Source organism: Lampetra fluviatilis, chromosome 8 (assembly GCF_964198595.1).
Source record: "Lampetra fluviatilis chromosome 8, kcLamFluv1.1, whole genome shotgun sequence".
Classification (NCBI taxonomy): Eukaryota; Metazoa; Chordata; class Hyperoartia; order Petromyzontiformes; family Petromyzontidae; genus Lampetra; species Lampetra fluviatilis.
In genome coordinates this window covers 9,418,206-9,445,258 of record NC_136282.1, presented here as the reverse complement: position 1 = coordinate 9,445,258, position 27,053 = coordinate 9,418,206, and the positions used below count along the sequence as shown (strand labels likewise).

The window sequence follows — 27,053 nt, the reverse complement described above, 5'->3', positions numbered from 1 at the left end:
TGTTGTGGGGGTGGGACGATGTGGGGTGGGGGGCACGGAGGGCGTAGCGGTGGTGGTGGTGTGGGGTGCCGGCAACACCCACACAGCTGAAGAGCTGGAGGCACGCGTGACGCCACTCTCGGGGTGGGAGGGTGTGGGGTAGCAGATTTCGGCTGTTAAGAGTTCACATTGCGGGTGTCTTAGAGACAGACACTCAGCATTCCACCTCGGCTCTGCGCAGACACACGCGCACACACAGACAGACACATCCGCGTTTGGGGTGCTCCACCTACTCAATATAATTAATATTCGAGTGTAAGATACACGCTCTCCATTCACACACACCGGTGCATGTACATCACCGACTTACACAACAAGGCGGCGAGGAGGCGGAATCATTTGCTGGGGGGCTCCCTGCTGTTTCGCACGTGTTTGTGTGTGTGGCATTAGGGTGGCTTTTTTGTTTTAAACCGGCCAGGGACGTTAAAGTCAAATTCATTACGTAATAGACAAGCAACGCTGCATATCCCCTTGACACAGCAGAAAATATATACATTCGCACACGACAGTATATATATACACACACACATCTTCTGTGCGTGTGCCTACAGCCTAAGTTATATGTTGTGCATCAAACATAACTGGGGTCACCGACAAGAGGCGTTTGGGCATTCACTCGAAATTCAGAAGTAGCACCACCATCAGCACCACCATCAGCAGCAGCACTTCAAGGTCTCGACCAAGCGTCGCGATGCTGACCCAGGACTCCGGCTGGAACTTTTCGTTTGCGGGATGCGGCTTCCTGGGCGTCTATCACATCGGGGTGGCGAGTTGTCTGCAGCAGAGAGCGCCACACGTCGTCAGCGGGGCCACTCGGGTCTACGGAGCTTCGGCCGGAGCTCTCACGGCGGCGTCTCTGCTTGGAGGAGCCTGCCTCGGTGAGTTTGGTGGGTGGGGGGTGGTGGTGGCCGCTCGGTGTTGGGACACACGGGGGGGGGGGGGGTCACGAGGTGGGCCCTATCGGTCACGGTGCTGGGTGGTTGGCGGTTGAGGTTGGTGTGATGGTGGTTGTGCGCGTGTGATGATGGTGGTGGTGGTGCTGAGTGTGGTGATGATAGTGGTGATGGGTGTTATGGTGATGATGGTGCTGGGTGGGGAGATGGTTGAAGTGGTTGATGATAGTGCTGAGTGTGATGATGACGGTGCTGAGTGTGATGATGATGGTGCTGGGTGTGATGATGATGGTGCTGGGTGTGATGATGATGGTGCTGGGTGTGATGATGATGGTGCTGGGTGTGATGATAATGGTGGTGGTGCTGGGTGTGATGGTGGTTGAGCTGGGTGTGATGGTGGTTGAGCTGGGTGTGATGGTGGTTGTGCAGGATATTATGGTTGTGCTTGGTGATGATGGTGGTGGATGTGATAATTGTTGTGTTGGATGGTTGATATGATGATGGTGCAAGGAATGGTGATGATGTAGGGTGACGATGACAGTGCTGGAAATGATGAACGTGGGGGTCTCTCCTTTGTGTTAAAGGGTTGCACACGATGAGCAGATGTTGGCATTGTTCAACTTTTTTATAGCCTCATCATCGCCATCCACTGTTTATCCACTGCTGGATGAAGGTCTCTGCACGCAGTCGCCATTCCACATGGTCGTGCGATGCCAAAATCCGTCGCTCTCCTGCACATGAGCGGATCTCACCACTCCATCTTCGTGGTGATGGTACGCTCAGGCACGTTTTAGTTTTGGTCACCCTTTCATCACGATTCCCATCCTAGTTCCTAAGCAATCTCAGGACTAATCCGCTGCATAAGATGTTCCAGGCATTTGTGTGCTCAACTGCTCCAACACAACATTCGGTGTTATGAGGGTTTTGTTCTTATTTTTGAGGCATATGCTAGTTTTTTTGTGATTCTTGAATGTTAAATAACAATTGCCTCCAACAAATGACACCTCGCTGAGAATATTCTAAATTAACATTACTGTCCTAGCCGGGTTTGACGGTGGTTTCTCCTTGCAGAGAGACAGAGAGGGTACCTTTTCTCAGTTGCATGTCTCCTGGTTTCTAAGCCAAGGGACGTTGACCAGTTGACATTTTTACCCATTCGGTTAACTTTTTTGTTGTTGACAATCTATCACAAAGTCTGTCTGCTCGGCTGATGTCCTTTCTGAGTGTGGTCAAAACTAAGTTCGTGCTCGAAGTGCGATTCGAGAAATGTGAGGCATTTGACCTTTCTTATGGTGTCATTTCTCATGGCAACCGGTGTTTAAAACTAGACTACAGCGTCTAAAACGAGGCGCTCCTTGGAACAAAAAATCTACAATCTGCTGCCCGACAAAAAGAGTTCACATGCAGCAGCGTGTGTTGTGTACATACACTGCACAGACATTAAACAAACAAAAGTTTTGCACTGCAGCTATGCGCAGTTGTTTTACATAAGTAATAGAAATGTTGGAATTGGGTAGTTTGACCAAATTTTTTGCTGCATGTTTCTACGTGGGTCTTGAGTTTAACCGGTCGCTGTGTATGTGGCACCCAGTGATAGCGCATTGATTTGCCTTTACATTTTTTAACTTAATTACATTTTTATTTTTGTACATTTGTATCTTACCAGGTAAGGCCCACCGAGTTATATAGCTCTTAATTAGAAGCGACCTGTCCATACATGATAGCTCAACGAAGTGGCTTATCATGTGGAAATGTATCGCAACCAAATGCTCCATGGGCATGCTTCTAAATGTGGAGGGGAAAACCAGAGGACCCGGAGAAAAATCCACGCGACCACGAGGAGACACGCAAACTCCAAATATACAGGCGTCAGGGTCGGGATCGTACTCACGACCTCCTGTATACCGGACGATGGAGTTAGCATCTCGCTACCGTGGCGCCCAAAAGTACATGCCCAAGGTGGCGTGGGGGAGCATTCATCCAGCAGTGGATGAACAAAGTGCTGTGAATAGGCCCCATGAACCACACAGCATGGTGATGGCCCGCATCCACATTGACAAAAGTGCCCTTAATGTACCCTTCGGGAACACGACGACTTTAGACCACAAGGACAATGCTATTTTTTACATGGCAGTCATACATAATTCAACCACAGCACGTGCGTCTTTGTTGAAGGTGGACTTCTGCTGGGCCTCTCGCTGTTGAGCGGTGGGACAACGGCCGTGGCGTTGTTACACTTTTACAGGGGCGCATCTTGTGTCGCGATCACTATGGCCTGCCACTGTCGCGACGCCTTTGGAGATCGCCTTCCGACGAGAAGGCATTGACCCCGCCCCCCCCATTCCCGCATGGCGAAGCGAGGCATGTCGATTGGCGTCTGCGCACACAAAAGGTGAAAGGTCACCCGCGTGAGCTCCCGACTTGCGTAGCCCCGCCCCCCACACGCGATGGCTCGCTGCCAATGTGCGCCGTGATTGGTGGAATGTGGTGAGTGGGGGCGGGGTTTAGTGCGGGGCGTGGGGGGGTTACTTTCGGCCATGTGGAAGGAGGTTAAAGGGCACCAAAAACCCAACACCGCACACGAACCCCCATTGGTAAGGTGGGGGGGGGGCTCTCTGCCACCGTGACGGTGGCTCAAGGGCCGGATTATCCTCGGAGCAAAAGTAGCTACGTATGAGGAATAGGTTTTTCCCTTTTTTTCTGGCAACAAAACAGGTGTTAAGATTTCGATGTAAAGCTTTCGTGACTGCAGGGATTCATCTTGGTTCTTTCGGTAAAGTCACGTAGAAGGGAAATAATAAAAATAAAACATAATAAAAAAAATTATCACGACGTTTCGGCCACAACGCAAGCAGCCGTCCTCAGGTCGTGAAAGTTATTTGATTATGTTTTATTTTAATTATTTTATTATGTTTTATTTTTATTATTTTATTATTTTCCTTCTACGTGACTTTACCGAAAGAACCAAGAAGAGGTGTTAAGATGTTAAAACACCAAACTGAAACCTTTTACAAGGAATCATGTCTGCATTAACCACAATGCTTGTGGTCAGAATGCAAACATAAAAACCGTACTCTGATAATATATGCATTGTCTTTGAAACTGATTGGTCCACACCAGAGACAGCTTTCTTTTGAGCCTAGTCTCAAAACGGTGTTAGACCAGAGGATGCCAAAAGGCGTGATGTAACTACATATGTAGTAGCTATGGACCCCGCACTTTCAAGGGCCCCGCGCTAAATGCTGTCAAGCTATCGATTACGATTCAGTGATTCTGCACTTGCTCTATTACTATAGTACTATACTGCCTTCAACTTTTAAGAACAACTGGGTGTTTAAGGTTAGCGATTTGTCGTATTATCTGGCTGTATAGCAAATTAAAAACATACAATGACTTTACTGTGCAAGTTCCAAATTTTTATATTTATGTGTGGGTTTTTTTTTTTATTTAGGGCCCCTTTACAACATGCTACCGACCCCGCACTCGCTTAATCCGGCACTGGGTGGCTCGATCAAAATATGCTGCTCGCAAGTGGCACGATATAAACATTTCCCTTGGAGCAATCTGGCAGTTGTACTTGCCACGGTCGCTATTCTGGTCATTGCTGTCATAATTCTACGAAGGTCTATCATTAGACATCGAACATTGTTTCAGCGAATTAACATTATTTCTCTGCCAAGGCTTTCAAAAGGACACGGACAGAGGCCCCCTTCGGACGGCCACATTCGATGTTTCCTTATTCGCTGCTAGCAAGATAAGAGGCTGGCGAATGTCTTCTTTCTCTATGTGGTGTTCGTAATGTTGGTGGTCTGCTATTTTAGTGTAGTATAACACTGTGGCCTTGAGAGAAAAAACATAGGCAACATTTCAGGCAATGGCTTTTGTTCAAAGCCATAACTGAATAAATAAAAATTTTCTATAAATGAAACAAATCTAAATCACGTAACAAAAACAATGTTCTTGCGATGAAGTAGGGCCCTTGCCCAAAAGTCGCCTCATATATTTTTTGAAGGAAGCGTGATTGACAAATGTTCATTGGGCGTTTGCACCACTGTCAATACAGCATCACCCTCAGACTGATCCAACCCGTAGTAGATTACTGGTAGCTTGCCAAAGATTATAATAACCTCTATACTCGAGCTCTGAGTATATAGTGCCTCCCATTGTGTCCCATGTTCTGCTCCGTCTTTCAGCAGCAAGCGTCTGTTAGGCATCTTTGGATTCAGGGTGATTCTCCAAATATGATAATCGAGGTGCATCGATGAATATTGCTTCTTAAGCTCACGGTATGTTCACTGAATCGTCCATGTAACATATCGTCATTTAAATCTCGTACACGTTCGATGCAACGGGCTAATTTAACTTCTGCAGCTGCTACAGCAGGGGCGGTTTCTTCATTAGGGCGATTGGGCGACGCACCACCAATGTCATTCAACCACAGAGTCACGCTAGCCGTCACTGTGCCTCTGGATATAGTCCAATCAGCGTCATGCTACGTTCTGTGGAGTACCGCCTCTTTTTGGGCGATTTCCCTCCAGCTGAGAATCGCCCCGAGTGGTCCCATAGACTTACATTCAAAGATGTTTTTTTTCGAACGGGGGCGCTGCAATGCATTCTCTATGGCTTCCGGGAGGACTCGCCCTAACGTGCTTACGTCATCATATGTAAGCACGTTTCATCCAACAAAATTATTTGTCGCCACCTAGTGGAATCTTTAATAAAAGAAACATGAGTGGATTGTATTAATAGTGAGTATAGAAACAAACAAGATGTATTGTAAGAGTCACTTTATTTTTCATTAATATTAAAGAAGTGAAGTTGCCTTTACATGCTTAAGCTGTTAATTTATCCTTTGCATGGGTGGACCTTATCCTTATCAATCATCCAGACATTTGCCCCCCCTGAGAGATTTTGCAGGAGCCGCCACTGTGCTATAGGATGCTAGATTCACCACAATATAAAAATTAAAAATCTTGAGTTGAATTGTGGGATGGGGAGGGGGGTGAGGGTGAATTTTGAGCTTACACATCTCCTGAATATAGGGAAAAATGCTGAAGTATTTGCCAACGAGCCCCGTGAGCATGAAGGTCAATTGTTGAACTTTTAATTTGACACTCAGCTAACCAATACAGGCTGATAGCGTTTAGCAGATCAATGGAGGTCCAATTTCATTCGAATCTGGGGGAACAGCGTGTTCTTGGTTGGTTTATTGCGACGCGTCGTTGAGTCGCACCATGATCGCACTCGACCCGCAGGGGCGCCGGACTCCGTTGCCCTTCCAAACGACACGTGCTCGTGTGAGATGTAAACCAACAGTTTGAGCAGCCACAGCCGCTGTCATTCGGCGTCTAGTTTACTACAATTAATTTTGATGGTGACCTGAAAACACAATGCACTTATTGAGGAACTGATGATAGTTGCTGCATTATGCTTTGTGCGTTTTTTTACACAATTTTGCGCGTTGTTGGAAACTTGCAGTTTTGGGGCCTTGTATTATTATTCTGTCATGATGAGGGTTTATTTTTTAAAATCAACATTTACATATTTTATTAGGAGTTCAAATAACTTTCATGCAACACTCTACATGTGTGTGGGCTGTGTGTCTGAGATACTCCCTTTATAGGTTAGGGCCCAGCCTTCATGACCCCTCGATGTCCAGCTTTTCATGTTTACCAACCTATTTACCGTATTTAATGTTGAACTCTCTGCTATGAATAAGGGGCATTGCCTGAAGTGTCAGCTGTTATCAACGTTTTCCTTCTTCGAGCAGTGCCATTGATGAACGTTTTGGGTTTTTGTTATTCGTGTTTGTGTACCATTGTTCGATTCAGCAGTTCGCTGGGTCATGTAGCCCGCATGCCCAGCCACAGCATGCCTAAACAGATTTTGTTCGGCCGGATAGAGGGGGCTAAATGGGCACGACACGGGCTGGAGAAGAGATGGAGTGATGTGGTACAAGAGGATGTGGAGCTGAGTGGACTTGCCGATGACTGGTACCAGCGGTTTCAAGATCGTCCTCTATGGAGGAGGCTCATAAAGGACGCGACTGGGCAGTTGGAGGCTGTCGCCCTCCAGCAACAACTGAGGGTGGAGGAGCGACGCTCACAACAACGAGCGAAGCGCCGGGCGGCTAAAACACAGAAAGTTGGCGCATTAGGGGCCACAGGTGGTACATCGGCCAGTCGTCTCAGTCAGTCGACCCGTGGCATCTGGGTCTGCCCGTGACCTCCTGCTAGCGGGCGTTCGACAATTCATGTGGCCTTAACATGCACATAGTCTGGCACAGGCGCCGTGGTGACATCACCACCACTTAGTGGCGAATGGCGGTTGTTGTTGGTAAGCTCTTAGGTAGGGGGGCATGCAACTCTCTTGAGTTGGTCCACCTAGAAATCTGCACCGTACGCACATTAATCACCGGACTGGTTACAGCCTTTGGAGCAGTTTTGCCAGTTTCACTGGATCGGCCCAGGACTGCCAGATAATGTTGGAAGCTGGAACATCGCGTGCCGGATAATCGATGATCAAATGTATTACTTAACTTTTTTGTCAATTTATGAACTTCCACCAAATGTGTACCCTGACTTTTGGATTCATAAACAGGGAACGCCCGAGTTGCGTGCATGTGCTTCTCGTTTGTCGTAATTTCCTGGCATAAAACTATCTGTCACATTTGTGTAAAATATTAAACCACTGTTATTATTTGGTTCTTTCGGTTAAGTCACGTCTAAAGATAAAATAATAAATTTAATTAAATAATAGAATACGACGTTTTTCAGGCTTGCTTGCCGTGTCATCGCACTTGCAGCACCACGTTTTGTTGTCCACTCATTGATATGCTGATTTTTTTTTCTAACCCCCCTCCCTCTCTCTGCGTCCGCCCTCCTCTGTCTATTTAAGGCCACCCCACAGAGACGATCACCTCTCTCTGTTGTCTGTGTTGCTCTCTCTATGTATCTTGGTGATGTCTGTCTGCTAATGTGTCTGTCTATAGTTTTCTGGTTAGATTTTATGTCGCTATTTCATTGTACCTGATGATGATTGCTTGTGTTGCAATCGAAACGTCGTATTCTATTATTTAATTTAATTTATTATTTTATCTTTAGACGTGACTTAACCGAAAGAACCAAATAATAATTCCTGCAGTCACGAAAGTTCTAAAATTAAGATTAAACCACTGTGGTGACGAATGCCAACTCTAGGAATTATATCGCTTCCTGCCAACAAAGGCAGAGGGTGAGGGATTCGCCTGGTGAGCCAAGCCGGCAGCTTCCTCTAAGTTACTGTTTTCATCACAATGCTGATACGACTGGAACGGAATTAGACTTGGTGCCAATCCAGATTTCTGAGCTGCCCATGCATTCATTAAAAAACGGCTTCTAAAGTGCAGCTGGCTAATATATTCTTAGTCCAGTTTTCATTGACCGCACAAAATAGCCAGCATAATAAATTTGGCTAATTCCACCACTGATAAATATATATATTCGTTTGATTGCCAAGCAATCTTTGTACGGAATCTAAAACGGGCGTGCATTTCAAAGAGGAGTTCTGTGATGTTAATATTTTGGCACGGTTCACTGACATAAGGTGGCATTACACCGCAGTGGTGGAATCTCATCATGTGACATGGCACCGATAGCTCGCGCAGAATACAATTGAGGGGGAAAACATATGAGTTGGCATGACGAGACTTAAATTGGGTCTTGCAATCACATTGATTCAATGTCTAGACTTGTTGTCTGCCCCCAGCAAATCAATCGGCTTACCAGCCAGTGTGGTCAACTCACCAGTGTCTGTATTCTAGTCATTTCATGTTTAATGTCATGAATGCATTGGTTATCATCTGCAGTAACCACAGCTTCACGACCACAATGCCTAGAGGTCATGGCACTTTGTGCACAAGCAACACGTGGTGATATTCAAATAATTATGCAGGGACAGCTTCTAAATGATCGCGTTCATATTTAAATGTTTGTGTTTACGCATGTGCCTATTGGTTAGCACAACACTAACATCTCGGTGACCCGGGTTTGATCCCGAGCCCTGCACAACGTTGCTGGGATCCATCTTCTTGGTTCTTTTGGTAAAGTCACGTAGAAGGAAAATGATAAAATAATAAAAATTGAACATAATAAAATAATTCTCACGACGTTTCGGCCACAACGCAAGCAGCCGTCTTCAGGTGGAGAACAAGTCTGTCGAGAAGGTGGAGAACAGGTCTGTCGAGAAGGCTGCTTGCATTGTGGCCGAAACGTCGTGAGAATTATTTTACTATGTTTTCTTTTTATTATTAATTAATTATTTTCCTTCTACGTGACTTTACCGAAAGAACCAAGAAGATGAATCCCTGCAGTCACGAAAGCTTTACATCGAAAGTTGCTGGGATTGTCGATGCCTTGCTTGGGCCTCCTCGATGTTGCCGCAACTTAAAACGAGGGGCCTGCTTTAGCTCTGGTGAGACAAAGATGGATGCGTGGTTGTTGCGCGCTGTCAGTAACGCCACCTCTTTGTATTTCGTGTCCAACCTTATTGGATGTGCTTGGTATAAAACATGCCCCAGCATTCTGTAAGGCCAAACGTGTCTGGTTGACAGCACACCTGTTCGCACGGTATGTACTTTGCCTTAAAATATAATTTCCGTTCGTGTGATTGATTAATTTACCTCGTTTTTGCTTCGTGTGTATTTTGGGCACCCACCAATTACCAGTGGGGATTGAAGCTGTGGAGCACATTGGGATCATCTAAAAACCGCACAACTATGGGGTTTACAGCATTGCCCTTTGCTGCCCTGCAATCCCTGGTACAACCTGGTTGACACGTAGCAGTCACTCAAGCACCCTCCAGGCTTAGCTTGTGCGATCCGATCAAACTAAACTATACTAAACAATTTTAATTTCACTAGGTAAGGCCCACTGAGCTATATAGCTCTGATGAGATCGGGCGTAGTAGCAGACGAACAACAACGCTGGTCGGTTGTTTTATTTGCCTCTGTACCCCCCCCCCCCGCCGTCTCGAGCAGGCGAATGCTGCGCGGACGTGATGGAGCTTGCTCGCTTGGCGCGGCGCTCGACCCTGGGTCCGCTGCACCCGGCCTTCCACATCGTGAAGATCATCCGCGCGGGACTGCGGCGCGTGCTCCCCGAGGACGCCCACCTGCGCGCCGCCGGCCGCCTCTGCATCTCGCTGACCCGCGTCTCCGACGGCCACAACGTTCTCGTTTCGGACTTCGCCTCCAAGGAGGAGCTCGTTCAGGTGGCTCGCCTCGCGCACTCTCACACGCTCGCTCGGCCAGAGATCGCTCGCTCACTCGTTCGCTCGCTCGGCCGGAGATCGCGCGCTCGGCCAGAGATCGCTCGCTTGCTCGCTCGCTGGGCCAGAGATCACTCGCTCGGAGAACGCACGCTCGCTCATTCGCTCGGCCGGAGATCGCGCGCTCGTTCAGCCGGTGACGGGTCGGTCAGTGGGTCCGTTGTCGGTTTATTTTTCAGTCTTCACTCACTTGGCCGGTGGAGGTTTTTAGGGCAGTTGGTTGGCCGCTCGGGGACCAGTTGCTCGCTTGGCCACTAACGATTCAGTCAAAGGTTTGGTTGCTTGGTTGGTAATCGCTCACTCAGCCAGTCATTTTGGTCAGCTTATCAGTCAATTACTATAGATTTGAAGCTTTCGTGACTGCAAGGATTCATGCTCTTAGTTTTTTCGGTAAAGGCACGTAGGTAAAACATGAAATTAAAATTAATAAAAATAAAATAATAATAATAATAATAAAATAATAATAAAAATGTTTACCTACGTGACTTTACCGAAAAAACTAAGAGTACCATCAATAACTGCCTGCTTTGCCAGTGTTGATTGGTCAGTTATCACTGTGTCTCGACAGCCACTCGCTAGATTGCTCTTTTACGGAGCCTTGGCTTGGTACGGTGTTTGTCCTTGCATGAAAGTTGTCAACTAAGTGACGGTCATGGTTGCACGTTTGCCACATCTTAACCGTAACATTTTAAATTCTAAGTGTAACATCGTGTCATTTGTAATATATTGTGCTCCATGGACAGTACACATTGTGTACGCAACCCAGTTGTCAGAGTGGCATGACAGTGAAATGTGAGCACATGTCACTCTAATGAACTATTGTGTCATTATTTCTAATTATTTCCGCATGGCATCACGTTGCGAAATTGCTGTTCGCTGCATTTCATTGTGTAAAGTTTTAGCAAACATGTGGCTCTGTAACCAGCTGCGTAGAGCGGCTCAAAATGTTGTATTACAAAATCTACAATTACCGGAAAAAACTACTCTCACGTGTTCTTTTTGCCGTCCTTTTCAAAGCGCCGCACCATAGCAGCTCAATGCGATACGCTTTAACTTACGAATTACTCCGGCTCCTTGCGTACACAGTGTACAAAGGTAATACCCCACCATAGCATTCCATAGCTAACTACAGCCATCGTCGGACATCCACAGCCCATTGCGACATGATGAGCAATAGCTCGATGGCTCCCTACGTGTTCCGCTGCATTGTGGGGAGTGCCCTCGTCTCTTGGCGTTTGTCTCCTGGCAACGCCAAGCAACCCTGACTAAGGTGTTCTTATCTCCCTGCCCTCTGCTCTTCCCGTAGGCACTCATCTGCAGCTCGTTCGTGCCCATCTACTGTGGCATCATCCCGCCCACCTTCCGCGGAGTGGTAAGGCCCTGCCCTCACTCCCCCTCAACACTGGACTCTCTCTGGAAATGCATCGCCACAGCCTTGGGATGGGCCCCATGTCTTATTCGAAAGGTTTTCCTTTTTCGCTTCCTCTAGTGCATGCGCAAAAAGAGCGTGAGGATATATGCCAAGCGGTTTTAACTCGCATATTAGCTTGGAGCGGGGCTCATGTCCTGTTCACAGCTCCGGGTCAGCGGTGGAGATTTCGACATTCCTTTCAAGTGGGCGAGTTAATGCATAGGGCAGCCACTGTTGTCCCACAGTGTGGTGCGTATTCGTTTTATCAACCCCGAAGTGGCTGAGTAAGAAAAAATCAGGGTCATAAAAATATTGCTGAATGAACATATTTGCGTATTTTGCGTACCGCATGAAATATTCCAGTCGTTTGCCGCACTCATCGGTATTTATGGTGAGCATACGTCGAAGTGGAGTGGCGGTGGTACAGAGAATCTGGCATCGTGAGCTTGATTTCCGTCCGTGGCTTGCGCCAGCATCGAGTTGAATCTGAACCGGTCCTGAATGCCCCCTTCACAGAACCAGGACTGGCCAGCATGGTGAAATATTGTCGGATAACCTCCTTTACCAAGACGGTGTCAGAAGGCCTCCAGCCAAAACTAGATTGTCAAAGGTCTATACATACATTAAAATTATTAATGCGGCTATTAGGCTAATTCATTATGGGTGCAATCATTTGAGGCATTGAGGATATAGTATATTAACCCCGATGCATCTGTGCTCAAGCTAATCTGAGCATTCGTGCAACAGAAAATCTAAACAAGTCGGCGTGGCGAGAGTCAGGTACAGGGAACATTTTGAGAAATCTTCCCGCCCTCTTTGGCGAACGTGCAGAGATGTGATCGGCATCTGTGGAGCAAAGTGCGGCTGATTTGCCGCTGTAAAGTAATCAACACCACGTACAAATTGTGCCAGGGCCGAGTAGTCAGGGTTGCAACTGGAACTTGGCATCGTTCCACGGGGGAGGAGGGGGGGAAGAGGCTTTCGCTCTCGCGTGCCGTGACGAGCGAGCTGCGATTGGCTCCCCCGTGATCGCCAGATGCTAACGTGACGCCTTAGAGGGGCGGTGGCAACGTGGGTCTGCACTCTCGTGGAAATTATTGCGCTGAAGCGCCGGTTTCTCTGCCACGCTCCTTGCCGCGTTTCAGTTTTTGCCCTTGTCGGCACCGGCCCATTCTTGCACCTCGGTGGCGAGATCTTAACTACCTCACCTTGCACCATTGGAACCTCATTTGCCAGTAAAAAATATGATAATTGGTTTTTTATCCTTCTATCTGGCAACAAAACTGACACCTTTTGGCGTCATCTGGTCCAACCCATGTGAGACTAGGCTCTAAGGAAAGCTGTCTCGGGTGTGGACCAATCAACTTCAAGGACAGTGCACATCAGAGTTATGTTTTTTGCTTGCATTTAGACTGCAGGTATTGTGGTCTATGTAAACATGACTCCTTGTAAAAAAGGTGTCAGTTTTGTTGCCAGATAGAAGGGTAAAAACCAATTATCATACCTCACATTGTATACAGGAAGTCGTGGGTTTGATCCCGACCCTGCATATTTGGAGTTTGCATGTTCTCCCCGTGGTCATGTAGGTTTTTCTCCGGCTCCTCCGGTTTTTCCCTCCACAGAGTATTTAGCTGCTATAAATTTCCACGTGATAATTCACTTCGCCGAGCTATCATTTTCGGCCAGGTCGCTTCTGAAAAAGCTATGTAGCTCAGTGGGCCTTAGCTGGTAAAAAAAAAAAATAGTTTTTAGTTTTTTATAGTTTACAATCTCGCAGTGCCACTGCTGTCGTATTTTGTTGTGAGCGGTGCAGCTGCACTTGAGGTGCCAGGTGCCGGGCTACGAAGGGGTTGTGTGGAAATTGGACAGGAGGCCGCGTTTCATTCTTTAGTCCATGGGCCCATGCAGACTGCGATAGGCCACTGCAACTTCGTTAAATGAATGCGTGTTTGGCACTCCTGTTCATGGCCGGGCAATACATCTCTTAATAATAATTGCGAGGGTGGTCAGAGTGTTTGAAATATGAATATTCTGTCCACTGCCGGACGACGGTCTCGCCACATTGTTACCATCCTCCGTGGCTCCGCGATGCCACAAATCCACACCTCTGATGCCCATGAGCTGATCTCATCGCTTCGTCTCCGCGGTGGTTGACCTCTCAGAGGCGTTCCTTCCATTGGCTTGACACTCTGTTGTTACCAAGTCTCGTCAATCCCTCACGGCGACGGGACCTGCCTCGAAGAGGCGGTCGGCCGTGGCGAGCTGCAGAGTCTTTTGCCCTTTTTTGTGTTCTCAGGCCAACTTGGGCAAAAGCCGTGCGTCTCCTCTGCTATTGACCTCTGTGGCATCAGTGTTTGGTGGCCAACCAGTTGTCCCGACTGTGGGGGGGAGTATTTTTCCCCTCGACCTTGTTGCATCACAGCACAAATTCGCGGGGGGTGGGGGGGGAAATCTTGCTGCCATTGCTTATTATCTAAGCACTGGGTGAAATATGTTGCAACAAATTTTATTATATTAAATATTAACAAATAATTCGAATCATGAATTACATTTCATGTGTATTGAGAAAACAACAACAATGGTCGTTTTGGCAGTCGTTAGGAATGCATGTTTGATGTTCATTTCGAAATATTATAAGATAGGGTTTTGTAAATGATGAAACTGTGAGATAATTCGATTATCAAGGTTTATGAATAGAGGTTGGATAACAGTGTTTGTTTTTTAGTAAATTAATATTTATCGGCTGAATACAATGCTGGAATTATGTTTTTTAAATAATATTGAATATGCAAACTAGGTGAGTGGCAGGGTGGCACGATGTTTGTGGCACACTGCACCAAGAACTTTGCCATTGAGTTGGATTCCCTGCCGTGTAATGAGTGATATCAGAACTGGACCTGGACACTGCCTTCCCCCCCCACCTCCCTGCCAAACGTCAACCAACCCACACTGACCATGATGGTGAAGCATGGTCAGCCAACCCACACTGACCGTGATGGTGAAGCATGGTCAGCCAACCCACACTGATCGTGATGGTGAAGCGTGGTCAGGCAACCCACACTGATCGTGATGGTGAAGCGTGGTCAGCCAACCCACACTGACCGTGATGGTGAAGCATGGTCAGCCAACCCACACTGACCGTGATGGTGAAGCATGGTCAGCCAACCCACACTGACCGTGATGGTGAATTATGGTCAGGTAACCCACACTGATCGTGATGGTGAAGCGTGGTCAGCCAACCCACACTGACCGTGATGGTGAAGCATGGTCAGGCAACCCACACTGACCGTGATGGTGAAGCATGGTCAGCCAACCCACACTGACCGTGATGGTGAAGCATGGTCAGCCAACCCACACTGACCGTGATGGTGAAGCATGGTCAGGCAACCCACACTGACCGTGATGGTGAAGCATGGTCAGCCAACCCACACTGATCGTGATGGTGAAGCGTGGTCAGCCAACCCACACTGACCGTGATGGTGAAGCATGGTCAGGCAACCCACACTGATTGTGATGGTGAAGCATGGTCAGCCAACCCACACTGACCGTGATGGTGAAGCATGGTCAGGCAACCCACACTGACCGTGATGGTGAAGCATGGTCAGCCAACCCACACTGACCGTGATGGTGAAGCATGGTCAGCCAACCCACACTGACCGTGATGGTGAAGCATGGTCAGGCAACCCACACTGACCGTGATGGTGAAGCATGGTCAGCCAACCCACACTGATCGTGATGGTGAAGCGTGGTCAGCCAACCCACACTGACCGTGATGGTGAAGCATGGTCAGCCAACCCACACTGATCGTGATGGTGAAGCATGGTCAGCCAACCCACACTGATCGTGATGGTGAAGCATGGTCAGCCAACCCACACTGACCGTGATGGTGAAGCATGGTCAGCCAACCCACACTGATCGTGATGGTGAAGCGTGGTCAGGCAACCCACACTGATCGTGATGGTGAAGCATGGTCAGGCAACCCACACTGACCGTGATGGTGAAGCATGGTCAGCCAACCCACACTGATCGTGATGGTGAAGCGTGGTCAGCCAACCCACACTGATCGTGATGGTGAAGCATGGTCAGCCAACCCACACTGACCGTGATGGTGAAGCATGGTCAGCCAACCCACACTGATCGTGATGGTGAAGCGTGGTCAGCCAACCCACACTGATCGTGATGGTGAAGCATGGTCAGCCAACCCACACTGACCGTGATGGTGAAGCATGGTCAGCCAACCCACACTGATCGTGATGGTGAAGCATGGTCAGCCAATGGTGAAACATGGTCAGCCAACCCACACTGATCGTGATGGTGAAGCATGGTCAGCCAACCCACACTGATCGTGATGGTGAAGCATGGTCAGCCAATGGTGAAACATGGTCAGCCAACCCACACTGATCGTGATGGTGAAGCATGGTCAGCCAATGGTGAAGCATGGTCAGCCAACCCACACTGACCATGATGGTGAAGCATGGTCAGCCAACCCACACTGATCGTGATGGTGAAGCATGGTCAGCCAACCCACACTGATCGTGATGGTGAAGCATGGTCAGCCAACCCACACTGATCGTGATGGTGAAGCATGGTCAGCCAACCCACACTGACCATGATGGTGAAGCATGGTCAGGCAACCCACACTGACCATGATGGTGAAGCATGGTCAGCCAACCCACACTGACCGTGATGGTGAAGCATGGTCAGCCAACCCACACTGACCATGAAACCTCGATGCTGTGTCAAGTGGCAATGGTGGCGAGGTCACCTGCAGTAACGCGCAAGGCGTCGCAACTGAGCCAGAGCCTCGCCAGAGGTCGCAGGTGGAGATCCAGGTCGAACACGCGCGGACGCACACACACACGTGCACACACACACACACGGACGCACGCACGCACGCACACACGCACACGCACGGACACATAAAGACCCCGGTATAGCCTAAACCGACTGTTGCAGAAAGTGCTGTTAGCGAGCACCTTTTGAAGGCTCGCACGGCACACGAGGGGGTGGGTGGCCAACACGTCACCCGGCCGCCTTTCTCTCCCTAGTGGAGATGTTTACATATCGCACCAGGTAGTCATTTGAGGCTGAGTTTATGTAGGGGAGGCTCGGGACCGGTTCAGATAATCGTCACTGGTGTTTGCCATGAGCAGGAATCGAACCCGGGTCTCCAGGTTCGTCGCGCTGTGCGCTAACCGCTACACTACCGCTCCCCACACATGCACACACATGTACACACACATGTACAAAGATCCCCCGTATAGCCTTAACAGACTGTAGGGGCAAGTGCTGTTAGCGAGCACCTATGAAGGCCGGAACGGCACACGAGGGGGTGGGTGGCCAGCACCACGCCCGACCGCCTTTGTCTCCCCAGTGGCGATGTTTACACACCACACCAGGTACTCATTTCAGGCTGAGTCGACCTAGTACACACACATACAAACAAACACACTCAAACACGCGTATGCGTTTCTCCAGCGCTCGTATTCTCCTTCAGACGACGACAGGAGCGTGCTGAAATATGCTCGTTTTTCTTTTTTGCACGTTAGTGTTCGTTATTATTTTGATGTTTAGTTTGTTGTCCTCCCCCGCACCTCCGACTAGCACAGTTGGCTATGTACGCGCGAAAGAAGTTCAACATACATAATTGACTTTTTTGGCCAGACCGCGTGAGAGCAAAGCAAACAAACGCGTGTCGTAAACCCTACTCCACATTTCTGGCAACTGCCCGATGGTTGTTGTTGTGGTTTTCCTCGCGCGTTGTGTCGCCAATTTGGAAGGGTTTAGCCAGAGATCAATCGATTACATTTGTGGTCCGCGTTTTGAGCATCTGAGAAAATGGGAGACGTCTTCTGGCGTTGCTTGGCAAAAAGGGCAGCAGTTTGGGGCGTTTGGGTCGATTCGATTTTGGTAATCGGCTAGCATGGAGCAGTAACCTGATGATGCTTGCTGTAGCTGCCAGCGAAACGTCATCCCCCAATTATTAAACGCGATGTGTGGATCGCTCTCCAACAACAACACGCGGCGGTTTGGGGGTGGGGGGGTTTGCTGAAGCAGGAATGACTTGCCGCGTTTCTTCATCACGCGACAACTTTATTAATTGACCTGGACTAGGGTTTGCGACACAACATTTTACTTGCGTTATGTGACCAATAACACAATTATAAACTGCTGTGAATGTGCTCTTTTATTTGAGGTGGAAATGCAAATCCAAGTGAGAATTGCACACCGTGTGGGATTTTTTTGTAAGCGCCGAGTTGAAGTATCTGAGCACTGCCCATGCCTGGCTACGTACATTATTATGCCCCCGTGTGTAGGCAGGTGGACTGTGTAACCCACAGCCGCCGTTTACTGTGGAAGAGGAATAATCAGTTGAGAGGGTCACGCACGCTCAGTTCTTTATCTCCGGCTCTGCACTGCAGTAACCTCCGCCATCCAGCGGCCCGGATCTGGGGTAAAGTTTGCTTGGCGGACGCGCCACTGATTTAAATAGTGGGGTGATCGAGCTCAGAGTGCGTGCGTGCATGCGCAATGCGCCGCCCTGCAAGTTGTATATGCAATGCACGTGCGTGTGTGCGTGTGTCCGACAATACCCTCTATGGAAGTTTGTGCCGCTGGTTCAGGTGACGCCTTTTGGTGCGTATTGATGTTACCGTTTTGTTTCCTTGCGTTCATGAAGGACTGCCATGCACTATCCATTGCTGGGTGAAGGCCTCCATTCTTTTCCCCCCCCCCAAGCGGTCACTGCGTCACTTGTGGTGTCGCGATAGTCAATCTGCTGGTTGTGGGCAGGGAGAGAATTCTGCTTGACAGAATGTTTCGTGTCCAATTCCGTTTGGGCACTTGAATTGATGCCTCCTTTGGATGCCACTCCATTATTAGTCTCATAAACGTAAAGAAAGGCCGTTTCAGAACCCGCACAACCCCAGCAGATATATCGGTTATCCCTGGATGATAATACTATATTTTGTGGATTATAAGGCACACTCTTTTCCCGTGTATTTTCAAGAAAAAGTTGGGAGGTGTATCTTATATTTTGGTAGATGTGCGAGTGTGTGAACTCGGTGTGTGACCAGATTTGTCGAACTTAATTGACATCGGGCACAATTTTGGGCTTTGTATTTATTATTCTGGAGCATCTTATGGTCTGGAAAATATGGTCCCACCACTCTGGAGTCGGATCATTAGCACTGCCTTACAACACACTGCGCTTGCATAATAGAGGTTTTTTGGGTTAGATCTAACCTAAAAAAACCTCTTATGGATGATATTGGTCGTGAAAGCCTGTGTGTTAAACTGACACTGCGCTTGGTTCGTGAGGCTCAATAGTAGAACGTTTGCCGCACGTGCCAATCATCCGATCCGGTTTTTACAATAACCGAGTCGTCGTAATCCAAGCTATGCCGCGCTCACTTATCCGCTCAATCCCACCGCTTGACCCGGTTGTGTCGGCTGGGCCGTCTTCGCAGCGCTACGTGGACGGAGGCATCAGCGACAACGTGCCGTCCTACGAGCTCAAGACGACCGTCACGGTGTCTCCGTTCTGCGGCGAGAGCGACATCTGCCCTCGCGACCGCAGCCCCAGCTTGCTGGAGCTGCGGCTCAAGAACACGAGCATCCAGTGCAACCTGGACAACATCTACCGCCTGTCACGCGCCCTCTTCCCTCCCGAGCCGCAGGTGCGCACGTCGCCACCGCCGTGGCGGGCAGTGGTCATGTGGGGTTTCTTTGACCTTACTTCACCACGGGTTTGGGGGTGAGGACCCCGCCGCAGATATCATTCCCCGCTGATGATTACTCATTTCCAGGAATCGAACTCTGGTCTCTGGGTTCGTAACGAAGTGCCACCGCGCACCCCCTTGGCTAGTAAACAGCGCTTGGGGAAAAAAGAGGGTTAAAAAAAATCGCAGCTGTCGACAGCGATTGCAGTGCTGTCAAATGCATCGGCATCACTGGGACAGCTGCGAGAGACATAGGTCTGGGGAGCCATTGGCTTGTTGTTGTTGTTGCAGTCGTTGCTACTGTCGTCTGATAGTGCCCCCCCTCCCCCATGCTCCTCCACTGCAGGTGCTGAGTAAAATGTGTCAGCAGGGCTACAACGACGCCCTCCGCTTCCTCCGTGAGAACAGTGAGTGCAACTACTGCCACCCCTTCCTCATTTTTTCTGCACCTACCATGGATACATTCCAGTTAGAAGGAGGAGACGCGTCGGTCTGACCGTCGTGCAACGAACAGTGCTCGCTGCGGTGAGAAAGTGCTGCCCCCTGCCGCTAGGGTTGGAGGTCACCTGAAGGGACCTCGGAGGTAGGTCTGTGATATCCGCATCTGTGGGGGCCTTCTCTGTCGCTTTTGAGAGATTCTAAATGGATAGGACGATTGGGATAAAATTGGGGCAATGAGTCGGGGGGGGGGGGGGGGGCGGGAAATAATAAAATGCAAATATTTCAATTACATCCGTTCTCTCGTCCGTGCAGACCTGCTGATCCCGAACTCGCCCAGTGCGGGGCTCCGCACGCCCACGGCCGAGCCGCCCACTGCGATCGTGAGCCCCTGCGAGTCGTCGACCTCCGTGCCGTCTGCCCGCGAGCTGTCCAGTCCCGCGCCGTCGAGCCCCGCGGAGAAAATCCTCCCTCCTCCGCTTGCGCAGAGCGGCGGGGAGCTGCAGTCGCCCGTCCCAAATGAGGCCTCGCCCCTTTGGGCCCTGGAGGAGAAGCTGTGGGAGAGCCTGCCGCTGCCGATCCGAGTGGGTACGTGTGGCGACGCACGCACGCACGCCCTCGGTTGCCGCTCTGCTGTACCGCCCCGTTACCCAGTCGCCCAGAAGCTGGGTAGTGCTACTCGCCAGGTCTCAGAAGGTCAACAGGGTTGAGTCTGGATAGTATTTTGGGACTGTGACCGCCATGCACAACCGGTTGTCATGGCCACGTAGTGGGGACCAGAGGGCTGTGCGCTAAAATCGACTGTCCTCTACGCCTGTGCTTCCACATCTGCGTAGCCCGCCGACGGCGTCCCTCGCCGACGAGCGTGATGACGCACCGTTGAATTACCCCCGCGCGACCCAGCACACGACGTGGGGAGCGCCCTCGCCCAGCTGTCGATTGACAAAAACGGCGCTGTGCACCGCCGTGGAGGAGAATAACAAGCCGAGCGAATCCCTGACCGGAATTCGAACTTGCGACCTGTTCTGATTTGTGAGCCTCACGTGAACGGCTCGCCGGGCTGGACGGGTTTAACGAAAGGCCGTCTGTGTCGCGCTGCTTGCAGCCCTGAAGAACGCGTGCATGGAGAAGGCGGGGGTGGTGGCCTACCTGCGCAGCCTCTACCCCGTGCGGCTCGCGTCCTACCTCATGCTGCCATGCACGCTGCCCGTGGAGTCGGCCGTCTCGCTCACTGTGCGGTGAGGAGGGGGCCCTGCGACCGTGCACGCTGAGCTCGCATTACTCACACACACACACCGCTCACACACACCACTCACACACAAGCCGCTCACACACACACACCGCTCACACACACCACTCGCATAACGCTCCACTCATCACACAGGCTCACACACATGGATCACACTCGCACTGCTCACACACACGACTCACACAACGCTCCATTCACACTCCACTCGCACAACGCTCCACTCACACACAGGCTCACACACACGCTGCTCACACACACACCGCTCACACAGAGTGGATTCGTGTGAGACTGTCGTTTGTGTGTGTCTAGCAGTTCGCGTGCAGCTCTACGAACCTGGCGACCCGAGTTAAATTCCTGCTCACGGCCAACACCAGTGACGATTATCTGAGCTGGTCCTGGGCTTTGCCCAGGTCAACTCGGCCTCAAATGAGCACCTGATGCGGTGTGTAAGCATCGCCACTCGGGAGACAAAGGCGGTCGGGCGTGGTGCTGGCCACCCACCCGCTCGTGTGCCGTGCCGGCCTTCATAGGTGCTCGCTAACAGCACTTGCCCCCAACAGTCTGTTACAGGCTGTACGCGGGATCATTGTGGTTTTTGTTGTTGTTGTGACCAGGCTGCTGGAGTGGCTGCCGGACGTGCCGGAAGACGTGCGCTGGATGTCGCAGCAGGCCCTGTCGGTGGTGCGGTACCTGTGCCGGCAAGCGTCACGCAGCCTCGCTCGCAGGTAGCACCGGCGCTCCCGGCATCGCGGCGTCGAGGGCATCGCCACCCAGAGCACTGCTCCGGTCGGTCAGAATCCGAATCTTGATTGAGACTGGAAGAATCCGATGAGCTGTGACGCTCTTGTTCACAGATGTCCAGGAGGGGGCGGGGGTAGGCTGGGTATAATAATAATTATTATTATTGCGCTTGTTTACCCATGAAAGCCTCACTGATCCTCATGGCTCCTTTACAGGAGGGTCCTGCCAAGTTTTTTTTTTGCAGTTGCAGGGACGATGGCTGCAATGTGTTTTTCGATTCGAGTAATTTGTTGGTAATTTGTATAATTTGGAGCATGGCGCCGGTACACAGAGGCCTGCTCTTTAGAATGACTTCACGGGATCTTTAACATCTACTGTGAAGCAGACTGCACGTATTTTTACGGTTAATGCACACAACGCAGTATTAATCAGGACTGCCGCTGGATTCGAACCATGAACGACTGCAGCAAGCGGCGAATGTGCACAAGCGGCGAATGTGCACCCCGCTAGGTATCTAAGTGTGTGCAGCTGGGTAGGTATGTGGGTGCGCAGGTAGGTGGGTAGGTATGTGGGAGCACTCATTGTTCTTAACAGTCAATGTGATTCTAGATTTGAAGCTTTCGTGACTGCAAGGATTCATATTCTTAGGTTTTTTCGGTAAAGTCACGTAGGTAAACAATTTAAATTAATAAAAGTAAAATAAAAATAAAATAAAAATCACGACGTTTCAGAGGCAACACAAGCTTCCGTCTTCAGGTGGAACCATCACAGCACGATAGCTGTATCAAGTGTCTGTAGGATTAATCTATTATCTTCTATTCGTGCATATTGATGCAAATCTATAATTTCGGCCAATCGTTGGAAGGAACGAGGCGGAACAAATGCGACCTTGCAACAAGAGGGAAACAGCACGTGAGATGAGCGGCACACTCGGCACAAACGAGACACATTGAACACGACAGCGGCAGTGGAGACGGAACAAAGGGCAAAGACAGCGCAGACCAGGCAGGCAGCACTGGTGATACAGACGTTACAAAAAAATATATAAATCGAATTGAACCGTGACGTTGAGTTGTGGCAATTGTATGTGCGTACAGTATGTTGAACTTCTTTCGTACCGTACGTAGCCAACGGTGCTAATCGGAGTTGCGGGAAATTGATAAAAATCGTGGACGGGCGGCGAAAATCGCAAATGCCTGGGCGATGAGCGTTGTCTCCCGCGCAATGCCTCGAGCACGTGACCATAATCGCCTCTACTTTGTGCGTGGAGATGTGGCCTTCTGTTGCAGTCTTGCCATAATTGAACTGATAAAAAAGACATATATACGGACCATGTGCTTCTTCTCATTATCTGCAGCTGCAGGTTCGTGCACCGGCGCGACCTTCGCAAGTCGGCGAGCGCACCCGCGCTGGGCCGGCGCCCGAGCCTGGCCCTGACCTCCTCCATGGCCGACCTCTTCTGCTGGTTCCGTGATCTGGGCTCCTCGCAGAGCGCGATCACGCTGTGCGGTCACGAGTTCCTCTGCACTCACGAGTGCTGCGAGGAGGAGGAGGAAGAGCGCGGCGGTCGAACCGTGAGCTTCATGACCGCCGAGGAGGAGGAGGAGGAGGAATCGAGCGACGAGGAAGACTGAGCGTCTTGTGGCCTTACGGCGAGTCCGAGACTTTAGCTGTTCGCCTCGGCGGCGTTAGGAGACGCGCTGGTGAGCTCTTATCATGAGTCCCAAACTTTAGTTAGTGGCCTCGGAATATTAGAGGGGGACACCCTGGCGGCATTTGCGTTCGTTGCAGGCTCGATGCCACCATGTTAGGCTTCGAACGTCTATGCTGGCTATTGATTTGTTCGGTTTTTTGTGGGGGAATTTTCTTCAATTTTACTTTAACTGTGATGTCTGTGTCATGTGATGAGATGAAGACGTTCATTTTAGAAACTGAGTCGTGCAGCATCACCCTGTGTTATAGAACATCACACACAAGCACTGGCGGAGCCAGTGGGGGTGGGGCGGGAGGGTGGCAAGTGCACCCCCAATGATCCAATCCAAATCCCTAATTTCGATCGGATCATTTGGGTTTATTAGTAATAAATCGGCATTTTGCGACCCCCACTGCCACTGTGTAGCACATTATTAAGTGCCAGGGACTCTATGAGATGATAGGACAATAGTCTGAGTCCATAATTGTCAATAAGTAACAGCAAAGCAGTTTCAAGTGACTCACAGAATTGTGCGCAGTTGCGTATACAGGACACGACTTCCCTGAAGGCATTCACCTTCAGCGAGCGCGATGCCGATCACACAACGCGGTTCGAATTCGACCCTCGATCGATGGCTATGCCATCGCCGCACACGCGTCGAATAAAAAGCAAGGGACAAGTCCTTACTTACTAACAACTATCATGTTTCATTGCTGGAGAGGTTGCCCCCCCCCCCACCTGAAAATTCTGGCTCTGCCATTGCACACAAGGAGAGTTCACAGAGCTCGCCTTTGTCAAGGCATTATACTAATGCATAAGATAAGTGAACTTAAGTAACCACTAGGGGCATGCTATGAGGAAATGCTCATCGCTTAGCAATCAAAACAATTATTTTATTTTTTCAGTGTAAGAGCTGGAATTTGTCCAAATTATGTGACAACTAACATTGAAGAGGATTGAAGAGGCTTTTCTCCTATGCAGTTATTGGTGCTCGGGTTGAGAACATCAACCTTCTACACTTGAGACCACAGTTTAATCACCGGTGGCTACACACGGGTTCAAACCCCGGGTCTCAGCATTGTTGGCACAGTGCCCTGACCCCTTAGCTACTGCTGACACATTAATACTAAACTTTAACCGATTGAAACCTAGGCTTCATATTCAGCAAGCTAATAATAGTCATCCTCCTCTTGGATCTTTCGGTAAAGTCACGTAGAAGGGAAGTAATAAAATAATAAAAATAAAACATAATAAAATAATTCTCACGACGTTTCGGCCACAACGCAAGCAGGTGAAGACCAGGTCTGTCGGCGTTGTGGCCGAAACGTCGTGAGAATTATTTTATTATGTTTTATTTGTATTATTTTATTACATCCCTTCTACGAGATTTTACCGAAAGAACCAAGAAGATGAATCCCTGCAGTCACGAAAGCTTTAAATCGAAATTTAATAGTCATTCTGTTGGATGCTTGTGGCCTTGTGAAGTTTTAACTCCTCACAACGTCCCACTCGCTGAGCCGACCCTTTCACGTGTTTTATTCTCAGCCCAGTGTTGCATATTGATGCTTATGCATTTGTCTGTGCTGTAGAATTTGGGACACAAACTTCCGCCAATGAATCGTTGCCCGCGTGCATCCTATTGTTCTGTGGCATTGAGTGTGGCGCAGCGACTGGATCAATGAAACACGCGTGCCTCATGTGTTGGGCAGCTTCTAGCTTTTAGGTTCATGGCCTCGGTTGTGTGGCGACTTGATGACACAGTATATGTGATGTGCAATACACTTCTAAACTGTGGATTTCCCGGGAAACGATTTGTTTGTTTCAAAGTCTCGTTTTTCATAATCTTTCATGTACGGTTATTTGAGGCAATGTTTACTCTGTTACCTTCTGTTTCCGTTTTAGGTATAGAACTACTTTTTAAATAATAGGTTGTACATTTCACAAGTGATGCTATTCCGCCATGCCACGGCGTGGTATGCATGTGTGGTTTTGAGGTTTTCAATGGTGAACTCGTGGTGGTAGCTTGGCCCCTGACTGTGAATGGAATGTTTTATTTTACACGCTTTTAGGGCCGGCGGTGTTTTTAAACGATGTGTACGGCCACGTGCATTGGATCGCACCTCCAAGTAGCACCGTTGGCTACGTTACGGTTCAAAGTACATGCACGAACGTTTACACAAATGGGCCTGACCAATTTTACACTTTTAAAACAGGCAACTTTTTGTAAGCCTCTTGCACAACTCTGACGCTAACAGTAGAATAAATAATAGTAAACCATCAACGTACGACATAGTCTCTTAAAAATTAAAAACAGATGCTTTGTTAATTATATTTTAGAGAGCTAAGTTTGACTGGTAAAGCCGAACGATAATTAAGGTGCTCTTTTATTTAACAGTATTTAAAATTGAGGTGTGATGTTCGCAATACGTGGTCGGCACCAGGCCTTATGACACAATACTCTCTGGGAACAAACGTAACTGTGATTCAGGTTCCAAAAGTTGAGGCACAATTTAGTCGTATTTGCCAGTCTGTTGTCTTTTTCTGCAAACCAAAGTGCAAAGTAGAAGTGCCTGCTAACGCTTGCGATCGAATCGGTGCTTGCGATTGTGAGAGCGTCAATATATGGAGTCCGAACAAAGACCTCGTCAAACGTGTTGCCTACAGCATGGCGATGACGTGGCTAGAACTTGGCTGACAATGAAAGTGCTATAATACGAGAGCATATCTGAACAAAGATGTCATCAAAAGCATTATCTACTTAATTTAACTTAACGCCAAACAAATATGCACTTTGTAATTAGTGCACGGATAAGTGGGATTGTGTGTGCCAAAGTTGTCATATAACTTGCATGCGCTTCATGGGTGATGAGCGAGTCGGTCTGTCCATGGGCTGTTCAGTAAGCCCAGTGCCTGGTGCTAAGTGGCAGAACTTCCTGTACCATCGATAAAACAGCCTCAAGAGTCCGTTTAAAAACTGAGTCGGTTTTGATATTCTTGGCAATGACATGGGTGCTGCTGCGATGGTGTTAGTACTGTAAGTACTGTGATTTGTTATAACCCAATCTGTTGATGTTGGACCGATAATGATCAACGAATTAATGTTTCATGATTACCAGTTGTACAATCTTTAGCAGATTTGTTTCCAAAGCATTATGTGACCTGTTCATGTGAAAACTCAATATGTAAATAAACAGCGAGCTTCTTCCCATGCTCACACCTGTCGGCTGTGTCCATAGCTTTGCAGGCGCACATTTACAGCAAATCAACACGTAAACGAGATCTGCACAATACTGTGTGCAAATCTTCAACAACAGAAAAATCCTTTTCTATTTTCTATTTATCGGAACTGTGCTATTGATGTGACGTCAGAGGATGAATGATCAATTCGGAACTCTCAATAGAGCCGTGCAACTCCCCTCCCCCCACGTCTACAAAAGCTGATGTCACAGAACTAATTCTGAGATGCCTTCCAGTAACCTCTGATCCACACAGGGGGAGGCAGCACTGCTCCTGGGACATGTCCGTCGCAAACTCATTGCTATAGATAAGAGAATTGTTTTTT

At 49.1% G+C, this 27,053-nt stretch overlaps 1 protein-coding gene across 1 annotated transcript; it reads left to right on the top strand.

Annotated features, from left to right (window-relative positions):
• Positions 1-184: 184 nt before the first annotated feature.
• LOC144933845 (patatin-like phospholipase domain-containing protein 2) lies at positions 185-26,712 on the top strand. The gene is made up of 9 exons (XM_078859051.1): positions 185-917; positions 9,949-10,181; positions 11,545-11,610; positions 19,119-19,328; positions 19,717-19,777; positions 20,124-20,396; positions 20,914-21,046; positions 21,672-21,782; positions 23,156-26,712. The coding sequence occupies exons 1-9, from the start codon at positions 731-733 to the stop codon at positions 23,430-23,432; spliced, it is 1,551 nt and encodes a 516-aa protein (XP_078715177.1). The 5' UTR covers positions 185-730; the 3' UTR covers positions 23,433-26,712.
• The last annotated feature ends 341 nt before the right edge of the window (positions 26,713-27,053 follow it).

What these genes read in the sequence shown, in the direction of transcription:
- LOC144933845 (XM_078859051.1), top strand. Translation starts at nt 731, where the DNA reads ATGCTGACCCAGGACTCCGGCTGGAACTTTTCGTTTGCGGGATGCGGC. An exon ending in CGCCCACCTTCCGCGGAGTG is followed by an intron (nt 11,611 to 19,118) that starts GTAAGGCCCTGC and finishes CCGTCTTCGCAG; the next exon opens with CGCTACGTGGACGGAGGCAT. An exon ending in GCCGCTGCCGATCCGAGTGG is followed by an intron (nt 20,397 to 20,913) that starts GTACGTGTGGCG and finishes CGCTGCTTGCAG; the next exon opens with CCCTGAAGAACGCGTGCATG.